This window comes from Helobdella robusta, assembly GCF_000326865.2.
Source record: "Helobdella robusta unplaced genomic scaffold HELROscaffold_3, whole genome shotgun sequence".
In the NCBI taxonomy this organism is placed as follows: Eukaryota; Metazoa; Annelida; class Clitellata; order Rhynchobdellida; family Glossiphoniidae; genus Helobdella; species Helobdella robusta.
Genome location: NW_008704501.1, coordinates 1,785,619 through 1,801,330, shown reverse-complemented (window position 1 = coordinate 1,801,330; position 15,712 = coordinate 1,785,619). Strand labels below are relative to the sequence as shown.

The 15,712-nt window shown below is 31.9% G+C and overlaps 6 protein-coding genes across 6 annotated transcripts in view; 1 reads left to right on the top strand and 5 right to left on the bottom strand.

The window, feature by feature from the left end:
• Nucleotides 1-1,232, top strand: part of HELRODRAFT_161158 (hypothetical protein) — a gene marked incomplete at both ends in the record, with an annotated part of 5,012 nt that extends 3,780 nt beyond the window's left edge. The window contains 2 exons of the mRNA XM_009021111.1: nt 485-588; nt 1,077-1,232. Coding sequence (XP_009019359.1) covers nt 485-588; nt 1,077-1,232 — 260 coding nt within the window. The remainder of the gene's footprint in view (nt 1-484; nt 589-1,076) is intronic.
• Nucleotides 1,233-2,097: 865 nt separating this feature from the next.
• On the bottom strand, nt 2,098-2,769 carry HELRODRAFT_127018 (hypothetical protein; the record flags this gene model as incomplete). Its single annotated transcript, XM_009021110.1, has 2 exons — nt 2,098-2,163; nt 2,641-2,769. Coding segments are annotated over 2 exons (195 nt in total), but the record flags the coding sequence as incomplete, so codon positions are not given.
• A 2,242-nt stretch (nt 2,770-5,011) lies between these two features.
• On the bottom strand, nt 5,012-6,414 carry HELRODRAFT_161156 (hypothetical protein; the record flags this gene model as incomplete). Its single annotated transcript, XM_009021109.1, has 2 exons — nt 5,012-5,073; nt 5,514-6,414. The coding sequence occupies 2 exons, from the start codon at nt 6,412-6,414 to the stop codon at nt 5,012-5,014; spliced, it is 963 nt and encodes a 320-aa protein (XP_009019357.1).
• Nucleotides 6,415-8,083: 1,669 nt separating this feature from the next.
• Nucleotides 8,084-9,838, bottom strand: HELRODRAFT_161155 (hypothetical protein; the record flags this gene model as incomplete). Its single annotated transcript, XM_009021108.1, has 1 exon — nt 8,084-9,838. The coding sequence occupies one exon, from the start codon at nt 9,836-9,838 to the stop codon at nt 8,084-8,086; it is 1,755 nt and encodes a 584-aa protein (XP_009019356.1).
• Nucleotides 9,839-10,434: 596 nt separating this feature from the next.
• Nucleotides 10,435-12,861, bottom strand: HELRODRAFT_161154 (hypothetical protein; the record flags this gene model as incomplete). Its single annotated transcript, XM_009021107.1, has 1 exon — nt 10,435-12,861. The coding sequence occupies one exon, from the start codon at nt 12,859-12,861 to the stop codon at nt 10,435-10,437; it is 2,427 nt and encodes an 808-aa protein (XP_009019355.1).
• Nucleotides 12,862-13,048: 187 nt separating this feature from the next.
• Nucleotides 13,049-13,600, bottom strand: HELRODRAFT_65485 (hypothetical protein; the record flags this gene model as incomplete). Its single annotated transcript, XM_009021106.1, has 1 exon — nt 13,049-13,600. A coding segment is annotated over one exon (552 nt), but the record flags the coding sequence as incomplete, so codon positions are not given.
• Nucleotides 13,601-15,712: the final 2,112 nt, after the last annotated feature.

Here is a 15,712-nt window from a genome sequence, read left to right as displayed (position 1 = left end):
AAAATAAGTTTATTTTGAATTTTAATAAACTAAACGTTCACCAAAAAACTTTAGTGAGAAAAATCGAAAAAACGAACTACAAACATATTAACGTCAAACATTCGGTAGAATTTATAGAATATTGTAAAAATTATGGTCTATTACCAACATATATATATGTATGTATGTATTATTAATCAATATCAAAGCATTTTCTGCTTCGATCAGTTTCAGTTATTCAATATTTCGTTCCATATTTTTAATTTATTTATATAGAAAACAAAGTTTTTAACTACTCTTCTATTCATTTTTATCTTATTATTATTTTAATTCTTTAACATTTTCAATGTGATCTTTTATCAAATATTGGTTGTATTTTATACATACGCCAAAACTGTATGCACAGATATATAATATTGAAAAATTGAGCTAGAAACCACAATTTAAATTCTTTGGCTGATTAATTGACTAACTATTATTTATTTACCTTGAATAAATCACTTAGGTGAAAAGTTCAAATATAAAAAAGAAGACAGAACTGAAGAAAATTTAACAGCTATAAAAAAGTTGGCGGTTGTGCCCAAACTAAATACAAAATCTCTTGAAAAAGTTTGTTACATTTTCATAGCTTCTTATAGCATTTTTACAGTTTTGTTGTCTTTTTTACTAATTTTATTTACTGGAAGATGTTTGCTGTCGGTAATTTATCACTCGCAACAATGTTTATTCTCTGTGTTTCATCTTGTTGTTCAAGTGGTGTTCTTATTCTTTTGTATTTTCATAAATTTCTTGCCTTATTTACATATCCTATTTTTACTCTGAATGAATCTGTGCAAGAGTTGTACAGTAATTTGAAGCGCACACAGCTAGATGGAGCAACGAAGCTGGTTCACACACACACACACACACACACACACATATATATATATATATATATATATATATATATATATATATATATATACATTCCGCAATGTATATTCAGCAAGTCAACTTAGCCTGCCGCCAAACATGCTGTTTTTTGTGTTGCACCTTGTCTAACAACTTCTGTCGGAATCGCTGAAATGATATGACTTACATGTTTCAAACACATTCAGATACTGCAACATGAAAACTCGAAAAAACGATCAAATCCGAATATAATGCAAGACACAAGAAAACGGAAAGCTGAAAAAAGTTTGTTCACTGACAGGGATTTTGATCTTTTTCAAAAGGAATACATCGACAGATTGGACAAATCTGATAAATTTTAATAAAAACTTTAAATTTTTTGGTTGTTTTAATAAATAAGTTCGTATTTATTTGATGTTAATGTTTTTGATGAATTTTATAATAAATAATCGTGTTCTGTATTTTCTGCGTTCTAATGGCAAAATTGAAGTTGTTCAAGAATCAGAAGATTTTAAATGCTCACAATTGACAATGAAATATTAATAGCGGTCTGGGGTGTGTAGGGTACCAGTTGAATTTTCAATGTTTGTTTGTTTGTGCAACCAAAAGGTTGAAAGAATAAAACATGAACATTTTGAAATAAGAAATGAAATTAAAATTTGTCAAATGTAGGCCAACCAATTTTGTGACAATTAAAATATGGATGTATTGCATTATTCAACATACTAAGGATAGATTGTAAAAGTATTTGAATTGATGAATAGTTTAAAGGAAAATATTGGATAGATTGATATGAAAGAAACATTGGATGATTAGGTGTACAGAATATAAATACAGGATGTATGCACGGAAAATATCTGTAAGATTGGTGTGAATGGGAAGTGTTTGATAGATAGGTGCAAAAGGAGAATATTCGATAAATGTATACAAAAATATTGGATGAGTAGAAGTAAGAGAAAATGTTTGATAGTTGTAGAAAAATATTATTTAATCGATGAATGTAAAAGAAAAATATTACATAGAGATATATGAAAAACTAGATGAATGGATGTAAAGAGGAGGTATTAGAAAGGTATGAAAATGAAAATAATCTTTTGCTATTTAAGAGCGTACGAAACGTTCAACTCAAGGAATTCCCAATTTTCCTGCTTATTTAAATAGTAGTGTTTGCAATGGTGATGACAATTTCGATGACGCTGATGATGATGATCTTTGAGAAGCGGCTACGTCTGCTTTCCATTCGTCAATGTCCCTCTTCATCTTGGCCCTCCGGTTTTGAAACCACGTGATCACCTGCGTGGTAAGATAATGTGTTTGTTTGTTTATAGTCTGAACTGTATATTTAATTAATGTTACGATCGGTGAGATGGCAAAAGTGCCAGCCGCACCTGGAACTGCTCTATTTAGATATTTGCATGCTGACTGGGCTCGAGGTAGCAAAAGGAAATCTAACTTATAAAATAAAAAATGCGAGATCAATAAGCGCAGTCTTCCACATGTCAGTTGTTCGTTAGATGTTAAAACTGCTGAAGAATTTGAAGTTGTGCATTCATTATCTTTAAGTGAAAATTTGTTGTAAACAATTCGTCATACGAAATAATCAATTTTAATTTTTCTAGGTTTGTTAAAATATATTTTAACATTTAGAGAAAAATTTTAAATTCGCATTTTGGTTTTTTAAGGAAGGTTCACAGACGGTGTACGTAATGTCTTAAAGTTGGTATTTATCTACTTTATAAATGATGTAGTTTTCTATCTTATTTAACTCACTTGAGAGCTAGTCAGTCCGAGGTGCATTGCAATGTGGTCTCTGTCGTTTTGATTGACATACTTTTTTAGCGAAAATCTTTTTTCAAGTTCTTCCAATTGGTAGTTCGTAAATGCAGTTCTTGGTTTTTGGCATCGTCGTTCAACATTAGCCGGTTGCTTCGTTAAATTTGTTCGTGGAGTTCTGCGAAACGATCGACCTGTTTGAAGATGTAAGCAATGCAATAACTCGCAAATATCAAAACGTCGTAACTTTTCTTTTTGCAAAACAACATTTTTCAATAGATAGTGCGAATTATGAAAATATTTAAAATATGGTAAAATGTTTCAATTTAAGAACTTGAGACATGAGTTTTCGTTACACAGAAAAATGTTTTATTAAAAATAAAGTTAAAACGAAAATATGAAAAAATTTTATCAATAAATGAAATGTTTGGGCTTTCTAATCGAACTTTGCATATGTTAATTTGGTCAAAATTCACGAGTGGTTCCTCGCTTCACATACATTTTATGTGATGGGCAGAGATTTCTTTCCAGCCAGGTGCTGCAACAGCAGGATCAGGCATCCAACCATTACACCATCTCGAAGTCCATTCGTTGTCAACAGTATCATTAAAACCAAGCAAACGATGAACCACCTCTGCATGGCGCCAACATCATCACACATCATAACGTAACTCATCCAAATATTATATTGCTTCCAAAAGCTCGGATGGAAGTTCTTATCAGCCCAATCACCAGCCAATCACCAACGCCATTTTAACTACAATTATCGTGTTTACGTTTTGACACCGGAGTGCACTGTGCAACACGTGCACAAAAATAATGAGTGCGCACATACAGACGCACAGATACGCCCCAAACACACCACACACACCACACACACACACACACACACACACACACACACATCATACACACATCATACACACATCACACACACACACATCATACACACATCACACACACATCACACACACATGAGTACATGGGTAGTGCTCGTTTATTTTATTACATGCACATCCATCACACGTGCAAACAATTAAACATCTTTCAACCAATTGGACCGCCCCCATCTTGTACATTGTGACTTGTTCGTGCGCAATTGGTAGTAACATGCGTTATGTTACGCAGCCTTCGATGCTTTACGAAAAGATGATGAGACAGGATACACGGTTTTGATGGGATATTTGATGATCAATGATTAAAGCTGTTCTTGGATCGGGCGTTTAATTTGTTGCACATTCACTTACATCTTCCTGCATCTTTGCATGTGCACACTCTTTTCGCCTTTAATTTCAATTGGGCCATCTTTTATATAATTCTAATTACTTTTATTTATATTGAAATGGTTGTTGGTTCTTTATATTTGAGTGTTTAATTATTAGTGTATCTAATAAGTGATTGCTTTCATAGTAAGTTACGTTTGTCAACATATTTTGGAAATATTTCAGCCCAATTATAAAAGATGCATAGGCATCAATCAAAATCTCGTGAGCAAGGAAGGTACACCCACTAAATCAAAAACAAGCAACAAGCACTGAAACGTGTGTTTTTGTAGTATTGCGCCTGTATCTATCCATCCTCATGTGTGTGTGTGTGTGTGTGTGTGTGTTTGTGTGTGTGTGTGTGTGTGTAAGTATGTATGTTGAAACATGAACGTATGTTCCGATCACGTCTGTCTATCTATCTGCCTGTCTGACCTCCTATCATCACAGTTCATTGTTAAGACAATACATCACAACGATGATCATCATTATTATCGTTCCTGTCATCATCTTCAATCATCATCGTCGTCTTCGTTCTCAGACATTTGAACTTCATTATCTTGCTTTTATCATCACCAGTATCATAAATTCTATCATTAACATTAATCTTCCTGTACAAGAATAGTTAATTTTTTTAAATAAAAATATAAACATAACTGACGATCAAAAATTATTTTATGGATGGCAAGATTTGTTGATGACTTGAATGCTTATCGATATGTTACTTCAGATGTGCCCGGTGTTGGTTTTAATTTTACTTCTCATTCTTCAAAATTCATTATCTGTCAAACGCAGAAAATGTTACCACGTGCAAGAAAGTAAAGTGCGACATATAAACAATAAAATAACGTGAAATAAGGAACAAAATAAATGGAACATAATAAAAAAATATGCGGACAAAAAATTATTAATTTGGAAAATTATTATAAGTAATAAAAAAAGCCAAAAAATTGTTTTCCAAGGCTACCCCTTTATTTATTGCAAGAAAGGAAGACCAGAGAATAAATGTATGAAAGAATAATATGTAAATTTACCTATAAGAAAATAATGTGTAGATGTACAAGAAAATAATAAGATTATTCAGCTATAATATCTTCAAATAGACCTCATTTAATTTGAAATAAATGTTTCACGCATATCGTGATCAAATGTGAATATTTAATAAAGTCTGCATTTCAAAACGTTAATTAAGTTAATTTCTTTCTAAATAAAAGCTTAAAAAAGTCGTATTTTATATTGAATGTATTAATATACATCGAATTTAGTATATTTTAAATTTGAGCCAAGCCTCAAAGCTCGAAGATAATGATAAATTGACAAACAGACATTCTTGAACATGTATGTGACGATGTCGTACTTCATATGCACATTGCACATTCTTCGCATCTAAATATCAAAGATCGCATATAAACTACTTCACGCAAAAGCGTGTACATCCTTAAAGACCATTTTCATGATGAAAACATAATTGTACATGTACATTGTTCATGTTCATGCCATACATTTTCATTAGTTCGTTTGACTTCTAGCATAAGTTCATTAAGATTTTGATAGTGAAATTAACAAAATTATGATCTAAAAGGAAATGTGAAGTTTGAATGAACTGACCAAACAATATCTGACCGGGCAATGTCTGATTGGTCATTGAGTATAAAGCAACAAGAGGACTGTCCATCGTTGATGACGTAACATCCGTCTCGTTGCTGGGATTGTTGGGCATGTCATTGGTGGTGTTGTTTATTTCATGTGTCGTTGGTGCTGTTGTGGTTGTGACATTTGCTGTCTGTTTTGTACTATTTAAAAGCGACATGGATGACGTTTCGAGGGTTGTTGTTTCAAATGGATTTGTTAACATGGATTTCCATGTTGTTTTTGATTTGCTCATTGTATCTGATGTTTTAGATTGAATGTTCGAGTTTGAGAGTTCAAAAAAATTTGGCGAGCTAGTGGTCGAAGGTAAATTTGTTTGGAGTTTAATTGTATTTTGGTTTGACCTTTCTGCCGTCACCAGTTGATTGTCTTTGACAGAAACATCTTGTATTAAAATTGTCGAGTTATCAAATTTATGTTTAAATGCGTCAAAAACGGTAGAGTTTTCTGCATTTGCTTTACCCAGGATGTTTTCAATTGTGAAAGATGGTTTCGTGTTGGACGGTGCCGATGAGTTGCATGACATGATTTGATTTCTGCAATTACTTTCATCAGGTTCAGCTGATGTTGATTTAGAAGCTTTATACAAGTGTCTGTCTCTTTTGATTTCAAAGCAAACATTTTTCTTATATTTGTTGAAATGTGCATGAACGGAATTTGAAATAATGTTGCCGTTAAATGTTTCAGGAATGGCGAGGAGTTGGGATGAGTTCTGGAGTTTGCTGTTTTGGGATACTCCTGGAAAGTTTGAAAAATTCCAAAATTTATACGTGAATCCGTTTGAACACAATCGGCTCAAGTGGAATGCATAGTAATCTAATAAACATAAGTTTGAAACATCGTTATGGTTTTCGTCCATTTCGATTATTCAAAACAGCAACCAATTTTTATAAATTAAAAAAAAATGAATTTTTTAATAATATTTTCAAGACACACCATTCAAAACTCGCTTCATGTAAACTATATCTGAAACGAACAACTATCTACGGACCAATCAAATTCTACTTTAAAAACTTCTAACCAATAGCATACGAATCGTTCAGTTCATTTACCAATAAAATTTTGTTGAGATATGTAAAACAGAGTATATGTATGTATATATACATATATATATATATTTTTTTTAAAGAAATTAACTAATCGTTAACATCCTAGTGCGGTTCCACTACAGAAGTGATGTTTCAATTATTTTTATGACAACCTGTTCGAATTTTTTAAATATATCGCCTCTGAATTCATTCTTCACCAAAGACAAACATTAATTTTTTATTTCATTTTTCGCGGTTATATTTTTATTTCTGCTAAGAAACCGAGTATTTTTTATTATTTGGTGTATAAAAAACAATTTACCCGGATAACCTAGTCAATGAAATAGAAGTCAGAAAATGTTGAGACCATCTTCCAGCAGTCAGTTTCACGAGAAAACACTGGCTCACATTACTAATTTTGTCCTTGTTCTGCCAGTGCATGTCAATGCGAAATTATGTTTATGCAAACACACATTTCACTAAATTATGCTAATTTTATTTCTGAAAATTGATAAACTTTAAACATTTATAAAACTTTTTTCACAAAACACTGGAAAATAAAATAAAAAGAATGCATTAAATTAGCCCACTTTATGATTTCATGCGTTTATGGTTTGATCTAATTTTTTAATGTACTGCTTCAAATTTATTTCATTACTTATGTATAAAACTGAAAGTTTTATACATAAGTATGTATAAAACTTTTTTACTTATGTATAAAACTGAAAGTTATAAATTAAATTTACATTCATACATCCGTTTAACATTATCCCAAAAATAAATATGAAGTAATTTTACTCAAAAAAATGATTACATTGATCGATTTTAAATGTTTTTTATAGTATTTATCATCTAGCAGTTTGATTATGATGCAAAAGGTGAAAAATTATTTCGGGATGGGAACCCGGAGTCACGAGTCGCGAGCCAGCCATAATCCAAATTAATTTTTAAATTTAAAAGTATATGTAGTTATCAACAGCTCTTTTCAAAATTACCATGAAAAATTTATTTTACTGAATAATTTGCTACTCACCTCTACTAATTGACTTTGGATCATCAAATAACAAAATTTAATCAAAACTTATTAATAGCAAACTTCTACGCTTTAGACATGTTCGAAATAGTCATATTAATGATAATTAATATTTATTATTGTTTTTTAATATTATTATTATGTTATCATTATTAATATTAATAATAATTGTAATTATATAAAGAATATATATTATAATTAAATAATATTATTATTAATACTATCATCATCCTTATTTTTATTATTTATTTATTTAGTATAACCTAATTTTTCAAAAACTATAGATATATATCAATTTTTATTTCCCAACCTTTAATGAAAAATGAACAACATTTAAGTAGCATAGCAAATGACAAAACAAAATTCCATTCAAACACAAGAACCAACAAAAACTGAAAATATTATGAAAAAAAAATCAACGCCAAACTTCAATCGATAAAATAATTCGATCTAGTAAACGGAACTAATTAAATTCTTTCTAGCAGAGAGAAGCTTGCATTCTTCTTTTTGGCCGGCTTGACGTTGGAGATGTTGCCGATGACCATCCGCGCCGCTTCATCGAGATCGGGCGCAACTTTCGACCAATCGTATTGCTCATTTTTCACCTCAGTTCCTTTCAGAGCTGTTGCGTTCGACGTGTAACATTGGCCATCTTTGTATCTTTCTTCTTGTTTCGATGTATTCTGTTGTGGCTTGTTATTGTTGTTGTTGGTGGTGGTGATGGTGGGGGTTGCAAATTTGTTGGCTATCGGACGTTTCGGTTCGTTTGAAATTTTTCCAGCTAGTTTCTGACAAGTTTGATGATATGATTGAAAGTTAAGGTTGGGGTATTGATAAGTTGCTGAATGTTCTGCTGCCAAGTTGTTTTTTGATAATAAAGTTTGTCTATCCTGTCGCACGATGTTCTCATTTGAGCAATCCTGTTTCCTTGTTGCATTTTGTTCAAATATTTTCTCCTGTCCAATCTTATTCAAATTTATGCTGTGACTCTTTATATTTCCGTCAGCTGAATGTGGTTTATTTTCATTTAATTCCAGGTTCATCAACTTATTTATTACTTTCTTCCAATTCAATGGTAAGTCTGATTTATTCTTTTTCACTTTAGATTTTTTCTTCTCAATCTTCTCGTCAACTTTTTTGTTTATGCTAATGGACGACAGCGAGCTTTCATACTGCGAATCATTATCTGATTTCAAATATGTATTGCTTCCGCTTTTTTCATTTGATTTCACAGATTTCATCAAATGTTTGTTTTTGTAAAGTTTTTTAGATTTCTGACTTTTAATTATGTTGCTAATGTCATTTTTATTTGAATTTGACAAATAAAAATTATCACTATCTGAAAAATTATCATTGCTAATACTGCTGCTGAAGCTACTGTTGTCAATGTTGTTGTAATTGTCGTTGTTGTTGTTGTGGTCAAGGTTGTTGTAATTGTCGTTGTTGTTGTTGTGGTCAAGGTTGTTGTAATTGTCGTTGTTGTTGTTGTGGTCAAGGTTGTTGTAATTGGTGTAACTGCTGCAGTTGCTTACGGTTGACCAGGTTTTAATAAAAAGTTTAGTGTCTGGCAGTTCAGTGTGAATGTACTTGTTAAGGCTGTCGGCGACTTGGTGGGTCAATCTTCTACTTCTCCTATCGATCTCCAGTGTATCGTTAGGTCCATCCTTAAAACAACTCCCACCAACAGAATCATTGAAACAGTAATTGTTATTTTTAATTATGTTATCCCCAGCTGTGAAATTTGTATCAAACTTCTTGGACTTCATCTTTTGATCTTCTACAGCTGCTGAATCCTTATCATACAAACAGCAATTGGCATAACAATTGCTTTTATCCATATAAGAATTATTTTGATAACCTTCATCTTCATTGCAAAAATTATTTGGGCCGTTATTATTATTTTCTGAATTAAAACTGCGAATATTTTTTGTATTGTTACAATTATTAGCATTCGAGTTACCATTTTTACTGTTTACACATGTGTTGTAATTACAATCCAATTTCTCGTGTTGATCATTCGATGATCGCCGTTTTTTCGTCTCGCTCGTAGTCGCTTTCGCAAAATACTGCTTCTCGATTTCATTTAATTTTTGACAGACTTCTTTTGCCATCTTGCGCTTGTTCGTCTCACTCATCTCAATGAATCGCAACAGTTTTTCTTTCTCCAATTTCAACAAATTTTCGTGCTCTTCAATTTCCTTTTCCAGTGTTTTCTGCTCCATTTTAACCTTCAATTTAATTTTAGCTCTCTTAAAATCATAATAATTTAAAAAAATATCAAAACAAATATCAAGAAGTTTGCTGGGTTCAATTAAATTTCAACTTAATTCGCGACAAGAATATTATTAACATATTTAATAATAAGTTTTTAAGAAAACCTTTCAAATAAAAATATCGTAACAGAAGTCGCTCTTTTTTTGTAGACACCGAAAAAAATAATAAATTTAATGCTTGCTCATTCTTGCTTGGTTTATCTCTAATGGTGTTTTTTGCAATTTTCTTCTATTAGCTACTCAAAATCTGATACAACTGTTTAAAAATCGAATAATTTCACTTGGAAAAAACCTGAAAAATTTTGCAACGACTAATGCCAAAAATGGTTAGCAGTTTAATTGTGCCTTAACCTTTGTTTTTGCTTCAATTTCCGTTTAAAAATATTATCTCAGAAAAAATATAAAATAAAATAAAAATAAATTACATAGAAACAAATAATAAATTTATTAATATTACATGAAATAAGGTCCAAAAAAATTTGTAACAAAGAATTTTCTGAAAGTTAGAATGAAAATTTCAATTTTAAGTTCTGTGTAAAATTATATTACGCTATACAATGAATTACAGACAGAAATTTTAAAACTCGACCAACATTCTCGATGAGCAAATTCTCGATAGCTTCCTTTTGTAGCAACTCACTTTCTTTTAACGAACTCGAATCGCCAGTTAACGCAGCGGTCTCGATAGAAAGGCTTGCCGCTGATATAGACGTTAAAGAACTATTATTGCGGTTGTGTCTTCCGCTTTTTATTTGCTCAGTTTTTAACATTTCGCGTGAATCATCAGTGTTTGAAACAATTTTTTTATTTTTATAACTTTTCGTAGAGAAGACACGAACATTACTGCGCTTCTTACAACTACCGATGTTCTTCCATTTGTGAAGGGGAACGTATTGAATGAGATTGCCACTTTCCCCATGACCGAAACTATTTGAAAATATTTTCCCATCAGTTAAATGGTTTAATTTACTGCTGTTATTTTTTTCCACGTCGATCTCTTTGTTTTTTGAACCTTCAAATAAAAACTCTTTAGCTGTGGGAACCTTATTTATCGTAATATCCGACATACAAGCATCTACCGCGCAAGCTTTGTTAAATGGTTTTCTATTTTCCATACATAATTTTTCATTTTGCTGCAACTGATTTGATTCATTGTTACAATTATAACTCGATGTAACATTTTCCGTTAAGTTTATATTATTGTTAAAGTCGTTATTATTTTTGTAACAATTAGCATTTTTCGAACTATCAAGTTGAAGTAGTTTATTAATTTTCGCTATTAATTCATTATTTTTTCTACCCACAAGTTGGTTCTTGCGTCTTTTTTTCAACCTTAGAAAATTTTCTTCATGAATTTTTTTTAAATAACGTTGCAGAATCTTTTTATTAAGAAAATTTTCATCAGAACGAAGTACTTCTTTACCTAGTTGATTTATCTCATTACCTCCCTCGTCATGAATCGCTACGGAATTTAATTCAACGTCATCATCTTCATCATCATCAAGTGGTGCGTTATGTGAATTATTTACATTAACGTCTCCGTCTGTAATATTGTTCACTATGTTGTTATCATCACTGCCCTCATTCTCAAATCTCACTCGCAAATCTCGTGATTGGAACGCTCCGTTTGACATCAGTCTGATTTTTTTCAACTCCTTAATGTGAAGTTCTTTTAGTCTGTCAAATTCTTCATAGTCGTTTATTAAATGAGGTCTGGGGTTTTCTTCCCAACTTGCATAATTTTTCTGATCTTCGGAATTGCTTAAGTCGATGTTTCTATTTAAAGGAACGTCAACAAAGTCCATATCTGGAAAACCGTTCAAATCAGATTTTTGATTCAACTTATCATTGATTGGAATATTTTGTTCCGAAGATAATTTGGTTGCATTTAATTTGTTCACTTTTTCTTCTAAACACTTCCACTGCAGCTCATCGTCGTGCACATTTTTTATTAATTTATGAAAAAGATAATGCTGTTGTTTGAATTCTTCATTTTGCTGATGCTGTTTGAGCTTTAAAATTTCTAACTCCTTCATGTGAGTTTCAAGTAACTGTATTCTCAAATCTGCTTTGTTACTTTCATCAGCTGTTTTTTTCTTCATTTTTTTTCTTTTAATTTTTTTCATCGAACAAATCAATTTGTTTAAATTCTTCGCTATTTCTTGATTTTTAAATGGTCTCTGAAGTCTAGACGAGTAGCTTCTTCTGTGTTTTATTTTCACGTTTGTTTTGTTGTTTAAAGAATTGTCAGCGGTTATCAATTCTTTATCTTTACCACATCGTGATTTATGTAAAATGTTTGAATAATCTGATATACAATTTCTTACGACGGGCAATGATGTTTGAGAATCTACTTGTACGGCAATATTAAAATTAGAAGCGTGCCGAGTCAATTTCAAGTCCGACAAATTGCAGGATGTCGACACCTCGTTTATACTGGGTCCAATTTCGACATCACAGGCTGAATTGTTATCTAAATAACTTGGGACATCTCCAGTAATTTCTGTATATTGAGTAGATTTTTCTAAATTTTCCGACAAATACCCTTCTGTTTTTTTCGTTAAGGACTTTCTCAGTAAATGTTCATCTGTTTCTGTACATTTGGACTCTTTTTTGGTTTTTTTAATTTGTTCAGCCATCAAACGTTCACGCCATTTTATTTCCCGGGCAAGTTTAGTTTCTTTAAGTTTTAATTCTTCTAAAAGTCGAGACTCTCTGCTTTTTCTTTCTTCAAACAACTTTCTTTCCTTAGTCGTCATATATTTTTTGGTTCTATCAAGATTCAATTTCAGTTCTTTCAGTTCATTGGTAAGTTGAACTCTTTCTTTAATTAGATCATTTATAACTTTTTTGCTCTCTGCCAACAGTTTAACCATTTTTATAAGTTCATTTCGGGGACTTGACATGGCAGGCACAGAAGAACCAATACAATCGATTGTCCCATTTTGTGTTGCATTGTTTTTGCGATTCATTCTTACACAGCCAATGCGAAATTTCAACTAGACCGTTGAGTTAAGCACGAATCACTTTGCAAAACTTTTTGCATGCCAGAAGTTAGTTTTGTGTACCATGTTTATTTGTAAATAGGAGCGACGTAATAAAACAAAGAAACACGACATTTTTGAAAATTTTTACAATTTGTAAAAAAACAAAAAAAATTTAAAAAGTAACAACTTTTTTAATTTTCTTTTTAGGAATTGAATCAGTCTTATCTTTGTCGAAAGTTAAATCTTCGTCAACGGACGTTTTATTGTCTAAACGTTTCAAACTTGTTATTGGGCTATCACAATTCGCTGCGCTACGTTTGGACTTTTTACGCTCTGGGCAATCTCTGCTCAAATGTTTAATGGATGCACACAGGTTGCAGCATCCACCATTTGGATAGAGACCGTGTGAATTTGAAGGACAGTCTCGAGACAGATGACCCATTTTATTACAAATAAAACACTTGGCGAACGGTAATTTTCCGTCCGACACACGAGCGTTACACTTGGACAATGCGTGCTCCGAGGAACCACATCTGAAACAAATACCCGTCGATCCTATTAGTTCATTTTTAATTTTAGTGCATTCAGACATCTTGTGTCCAGTTTCCCGGCAATTATAACACATCTTTTGACTTTGTCTAAATTCAATGCGCTTCAACCTTCTTTGCTCACCTTTTTCTTTATCATACTTCATTTGTGACTTTATTTTCTCTTCCATTTCTTGATCTATTAAAAAAACAATAGTAATGAATAATTATGTAGAAGAAAGGGTGAAAGACTTAAATGAAAAATAACCATGAATATCTGGATTCTTTAAATCCAACCAATCTGTGGCTGGTAATGGATTCTGCCGGTTTTTTGGTCCTTTCCTTGCCCATCTCGTCATTTTTTTATGTTCTTTATAAGAAATAAATCATTGTAAATAACTTAATAGTTTATAATTTATATAACCAACTATTTCAATTATACATTAAAATGAACTTTTAAATTTTAACAATAATCTATGAATTTCAACTTTAATTAACGCAATATTGTTCATTCCCTATTTATTCTATTGGTAATAATATATGACATCAGTTCATTACTTCTATTTGTCAATGTTTCTGCTGATTCTCTATGCCACATTGAACAATTTTTATTAACTTTCACTTCTTCTGCTCACATATTTTTCTTTTGAATTTCACTATTAATACACCAAGACAAACACAACTAAGAACTTCAAAGCTTTTTTTTCAATGTTATAAAACAAATAGTTGTTGGGCCATTGAAAATATCAGACTTTAAAACAGTAGAGAGATGAGAGTTTTCCATTAAATTCAATCATTTCATAATCAAGCACAACCATATCAAACAGTCCTGCTCATAATTGCCTTTCTCAAATAACCACATTGTAAGTCAAATGATCAGTTCATCTGTTGGACAAATGAATTTTGTATACAATAAACAAGCCTAGTCCCCCCAAAACTTGGAAGATTTTACTCCCCTAAGAACTTGGAAAATTTTACTATACAAACATATCACAATTTGCCTTTCAATGATACTTTAATATTCAAGCATGAACGATTCTGAATATATACAAATTTTTGAACAAGCAAATGAAACAATACAGAAAAACGGAAACCAAAAAAATAAAAAAAATCAAACCCATCACTACAACAATGCTGCCCAATACTACATATAAATATATATACATATAATTAACACTTTGAATTTAACCATTTATATGGCTTAGAGCAGTGTAACCAGTGGTGTCACAAACATCGTTCAAAAATAATTGGTAATTTATCTAAAGTGTCCAATTTTGTTTGTCCCGCTTGCATCAATCCACAACAACAAATTCGAAATAGCAATGTTTTTGAAGCCATTAAGGTAGAGAAAGTCACATCGTTTCAATATCTAGGAGATGTTCTGGATTGTACTGGAACGACTGAAGCTGCCATTCAAGAACGCATACGTTCAGCCTGGAATAAATGGCATCTCCTTATCTCTATATTGATGCGGCGTGACATCCCACTACCACTACGATCAAGACTTTATAAATATGTGATATGTCCGGTGTTGTTATATGGTGCAGAAACATGGCCAATGACAACCAAACTGAAACAACAACTTCACCGAACCGATATGAAAATGATCCGATGGATGCAACGAATTAGTCTGAAGAACCACATCAAATCTACCGTAATCCTGCGTCGTTCTAGTTTAGATGATATAAAGGACGAATGCCGGCAACACCGTCTGCGGTAGTTTGGTCATGTCAAACGAAGTGGAAACAGTGCCATAACTTCTCTTGCAGATGTTGAAGTACATGGCACATGTCCCAAAGGCCGTCCAAAGAAGTCCTGGTCGCAAACAATTGAACAAGACATAAAAGCTCTAAATTTAAATGAAATGGATACAACTGATCGCCTAATTTGGCACAAAAAATTGATGGCAAAGAAAACAACGTCCTACCTTGGGGGAACTGGGTCTCTGAATGCTAAACGAAGATTAATTAATAGATATAGCTTAGTTAGAGCCAAAGTGGATAATCAACTATCACAAAAGGTTGAAAAAGAGTTGAAATTTTATATGCATAAATGATAAATATGATGACAAATCTAGCTAGTTCTAGCTAGCCTTACAGGATAACGGAGTGCTCCCTTCTGTTAAAAATAGCTAACATGCCAACCCAAGTTTAGTCCATCACAGGACTTTCAAGTTAAATTAAATTATTTCAACATTCATAATCTCATGCCATACTTACTTTTTTTTTACAATAAACCAAAATTTTACTTTTTAGTAGAAATATTGGGTAAAACCGGAGATGGATACTTCTATGGTATAGTATGGTATA